Below are 4,631 nucleotides of genomic sequence, written 5' to 3' on the forward strand. Positions count from 1 at the left end.
GGGGGGACCCCGGCCCCAGGGGGGGCGACCAGCCTCTCGCCTCCACTGGCCCAGCAGTAAGAGAGCTGCTTCCCAAGCGTGGGTCTGGATGTACCATCTGAGCCCCGCCAAACCGCAACCGCGATACCGTGATCGCTTCCCCTGAGCCTCGCAATGCAGGTCTAGAAGGACAGAGGTCTGACCAGGGGAGGGCTCTGGCGCTGCTCGTAAGCTACACAGACCACGTTATTTTTAGAACAGCTCTGTAAGGAACGCAGAGCAAACCCTACCCCTGGGTCACAGGCAGCTGGAGCGCAGCTCGCGCCTCCCACCGCCCAGGAAAGCGAGAAAAGCAGCGGGCAGCTGCTCTGGCTGTGCCTGCTCCCCCACCGAGGCGGCACAAAGGCCGAGAAGCGATGCTGGCCGGGGCAGCGCTGAGCGAGCTGCCAGCTGCTGTTACAGCCAATGCGCAAGAGCACAATGGGTCTGCAGACAACAGGCCCAAGACAAAGGCTCAATTCCCTCTACATCCTCCAGTGCCCCGCATCTCATTCAAGCACATCTCAAGGGTTCGTTCCTTCCAGGAAGCCCCCAGATGAGCCAGTGAAAACGTTAAAAGGCAGCGCATACTCCCTCCTTTGAGTACCTTCCCAATGGTCAAGTAAAATCACGAGAACTACAGCACGGCATTAGCTTTCTCCACCAGCTGGGAATAACCAGGTCCATTGCCAAAGCCTGTCAAAAAGCCAGCGGCCCTCCTAGCACCAGCCTGCTTGGAGAATCTCTGCAACCCGTCCTCCCTACAGCGGCAGAATCCAAAGCTCAGAGCACCTCAAATGCCACCTTCCTGAGGAACGATGCCTCACCTTCCCACACACAGAAACTCAGATGCGTGATACGACGAGAAAGACTGGTGCTTATCAGCAAGTTTCCTTCCAGTCACAACAGCAGCTGAGGAGTCAGACTCAAGCATCACCGAATTCAAACACCCGGTCTATTGGCATTTTCTCTCCAGGAATCCCACACTCTGTCTCCTTAAGAAATGTAAATCCAGCAGTGCAAGTCATCAACCGGCTCCAGAGGGAAAATGATTCAAGAAGCTAAGACTCCCACTAGGAGTGAAAAGACAACAAAGAGGTAAAATAAAGATGTAGTAGATCCAGCATTTCATTTCATGTCTTTCTGGGTTCAGCTCATCATAAACCACAGCTCTTTCCTTAACATTTCATAGCACTAGCGTGGACCAAGAGCTTACGTTAGCCCAGGCACTACAGTTCAGCTGTAACATCCTGCCAGCTAGCCATGAACGACTGGGAAACACCTACCCAAATGACAGCGAGGCCTTTCATAAGAGAAGGAGAAGCAAGCTTATGGCAGTGTAGTAAAGACAGTGGTGCAGCCTACGTTAACCTCCCGAACTTCCAGCAGTGGTGTGCAATGAACAGCCAGACTGAACAGCGAACTCGGAGACACCCACAGGCACAGTGCACGCTGCCTCAAATACTGGTCCTCGAGTTCTGCACCTGACCCAGACCCCAGATCCACATGGAAATTCACCATCCTGTCTCAGTCTGTGTGTCATGGTGAGCTATGAAGGACTGCACATTTCACGCAGCTTACCTGACAGAGGAAAATACCAGAGGTAGGAAAACAAGAATGGATCAACACAGCAACAACAACTACTGTATGCACAGACACACTTATACAGAAGAGATTTGTCTACAGGAATGATACAAAAGAGAACCTCTGGATCTTAGCAGCCACTGAATTGGGAGCATAATGTGGAAAGTGCTCCAGCAGCTGAGATCGCAAAAAAATTATTAATACATCAAGCAGGGGACAACAATCAGACAACTACAAGGTCACTCCTCTCCCAAGGGAGAGTGCTGACGGCTAGCAAGAGCTCAAACATCACCTTTCAGCCACCCCAGACACCACCCCCAGGACTTCAGAATCTGTAGGAAAGAAGCACGACCCCTGTATGGGCCATCCGCACAGGGCTGAGTGAGCCAGCGCTTGGGCACGTTCCCAGGCAAGGGACTGAACGCAAGCAGGACTGCAAGAACAGTACAAGGTTCTCCTGCTAATCTGGAGGAGCCTGATGTATCCTCAGGGAAAGGGCAAAGGTATTTAAGCAGAGACCAGTAGTCTTTCTCCCATTACCTCTCTTCCCTCCCGTAAGTGCCAGGCTCCACAGCCTTGCAAAGTCTTCTGTATCAGGGAACGAAGCAGTGTTTGGCAAGAGCTGTACCACAACTGACAACAGCTCACAAGGAGCCCGCAGAAGAGGAAGCCTGGCACACCCGAGCCTGCTCGGTCCTTTCCTCTCTTAACCATGACAGGCATGCTCATGCACATACCTCAAAAGGGAACCTGCCTGTTCCCACATCCATAATCCCATACAGACTCATTCAATGGCACCAAATGGGCTACTCAGTGAGCGTGTTACAAAGATGACAACAGAGTGTTTATAATAAATTTTGGCTTATGCAGTCACACAGTGTTTTCCTACCCAGAAAGGGCACAGAAGGCAATCCCATCAATAGGTGTCTGACCAAACACCTGACAATCTAAGCCTGTGAATGGTTAAGTCCCTCCCACTAACATGAGCTTGCCAAGACCAACACAGTAATACCAGGCTGAAAATTAAAACTGCAGCAGAGCACAGTTTTTCTTACAATTATGTTTGGGCCACTTTCCTGTGTGATCTGTGTGGCTCTCAAGGACAGCAGTCACTGAGTCCAAGCTCTCAGTTTCAGGCTTAATACCAGCCAGTGGCAGGAGTCTAAAAATGCACTGCAAGTGTGTCGCTGCAATCAATCTCTATTAAGAAGTTTCTATTCCTAGAGGGCATAGCAGACAATTCTGAAGATACTTGGACATCCTAAGAAAAATAAATTATGCATGTATGCTGACTGAAAGAAGAAAATGGAGCATCACATGGGGACAGCGGAAAAAGAGGGGTTTGTCAGGGAGAAAAGCCAAAAGGGACCAAGGCAAGCACAAACTTGGAGAGCCTGTCAGCCTCAGCCTCGCCCTGAGGTTCCCCTGACCTCAAGCTGTGGGTCCTGTCTCTATGTCTCTGTCACGAGACAAGATTCCCCTGTTAGAAGTTCATCTTCAGCTCCTAGCAGAGGGCAAAGCCTCACCTTTGTATATGTTAGGAGAGCAACCAGGAACATGCTTACAGTTGCAGAGAGGGATTCAGCTCAGGTAGGAAAGCCATACAGCCTGCAATGCACCAGGAGACCCCCGCTCACGATGTACACGCCGCAGCAGCACGAGAAGGCAGATTGTCACAGTCCCTGCAGCGCTTGAGGACAGGAGAGAGACCTGAAAACGCTCACCCTGGTTATACAGCGCAGGAAAGAGTCAAGCGATACTAAGTCTTCTCTTGTATAAGTTGTTTAAGCAACAGAAAATAAGTATCCTATGGGATATGGGACACGCCACGTTGACCCTCACCCTCCCTCTCCCAGCCACCTCCCTCTGGCAGCAACTTCATCCTCAAGGTATATCAAAGCATGACCATATGCACTATTCATGAAACGTTCCACAAAGAGGAGAACTTTGGGGAAGGTAAGCATTCTCTACCTAGTTAAAATAGGTTCTTAGTTAAAAATCTCACAGTAACATTTAATTTTAAGAGACTATTCTGAACCTTCACAGCAGCTACACGCTTTGCACTACAGAAGCTCCTGTCTCTAGGAAAAATTACGACTGATGAACTCAACACAACCCTTTTTTACATATGAGGTTTAAGCAGGGATAGAATAGAACAGTTCAGTTGGAAGGGGCCTACAAGGATCATCTGGTCCCATGGACTGAGCACAGGTTAAAGCCTGTTCCTAAGGGCATTGTCCAAAGGCCTCAAACACTGAGAGGCTTGGGGCATCGACCCCCTCTCCAGGAAGCCTCTTCCAGGGTCTGACCACCCTCTTGGTAAAGAAATGCTTCCTCATGTCCAGCCGGAACCTCCCCTGGCGCAGCTTTGAGCCATTCCCAGGCGTCCTGCCCCTGGATCCCAGGGAGCAGAGCTCAGCACCTCCCTCCCCACGTCCCCTCCCCAGGGAGCTGCAGAGAGCGCCCAGGTCGCCCCCCAGCCGCCTTCTCTCCCAAACGCAGAGGCCTCAGCTGCTCCCCAGAGGACGCCTTCCAGCCCTGTCGCCAGCTTGGGTGCCCTCCCCTGGACGCATCTGAGGACCTTCGCATCCTTCTTAAATGGTGGGGCCCAGAACTGCTCGCAGTGCTCCAGAGGAGGCCGCGCCCATCCCGAATAGCGCAGGCAATCCCCTCTCCTGACCGGCTGCCCGTGCTGGGTTTGATGCTCCCCAGGATGGGGCTGGCCCTCTCGGCTGCCAGGGTGTGCTGCCGGCTCCCGCTGCGCCTGCCGCCCCCCAGCCCCCCAGGTCCTCGTCTGCAGGGCTGCTCTCCAGCCGCTCCTCTCCCAGTTTAGGCTTGTGTCTGGCTTTATTTCCCCTTGTGAACCAATATATGTTAAGTTCTATTAGGCGACACGGCTTAGCCTAGGCTGCTGTACCCAAGTATGACCGAGTAATCGCTTTGGCTGGGAAAGACCTTTGGGATCACCGAGTCCGTAATTCACAATCCCGACCGACTCGGCTGTGCTAAGGACGAAGCCCCACCCGCCC

General features: G+C 52.2%; 1 protein-coding gene across 1 annotated transcript in view; it reads left to right on the forward strand.

The window, feature by feature from the left end:
• Positions 1–3,159: 3,159 nt before the first annotated feature.
• Positions 3,160–4,631, forward strand: part of PPM1G (protein phosphatase, Mg2+/Mn2+ dependent 1G) — a 26,817-nt gene continuing 25,345 nt past the window's right edge. The window contains exons 1-2 of the mRNA XM_035900940.1: positions 3,160–3,192; positions 3,459–3,558. Of these exons, the coding sequence (XP_035756833.1) occupies positions 3,160–3,192; positions 3,459–3,558 (133 nt within the window). The remainder of the gene's footprint in view (positions 3,193–3,458; positions 3,559–4,631) is intronic.

The sequence above is a fragment of the Egretta garzetta genome, unplaced genomic scaffold (genome assembly GCF_000687185.1).
Source record: "Egretta garzetta isolate BGI_Z169 unplaced genomic scaffold, ASM68718v1 scaffold898, whole genome shotgun sequence".
Classification (NCBI taxonomy): domain Eukaryota; kingdom Metazoa; phylum Chordata; class Aves; order Pelecaniformes; family Ardeidae; genus Egretta; species Egretta garzetta.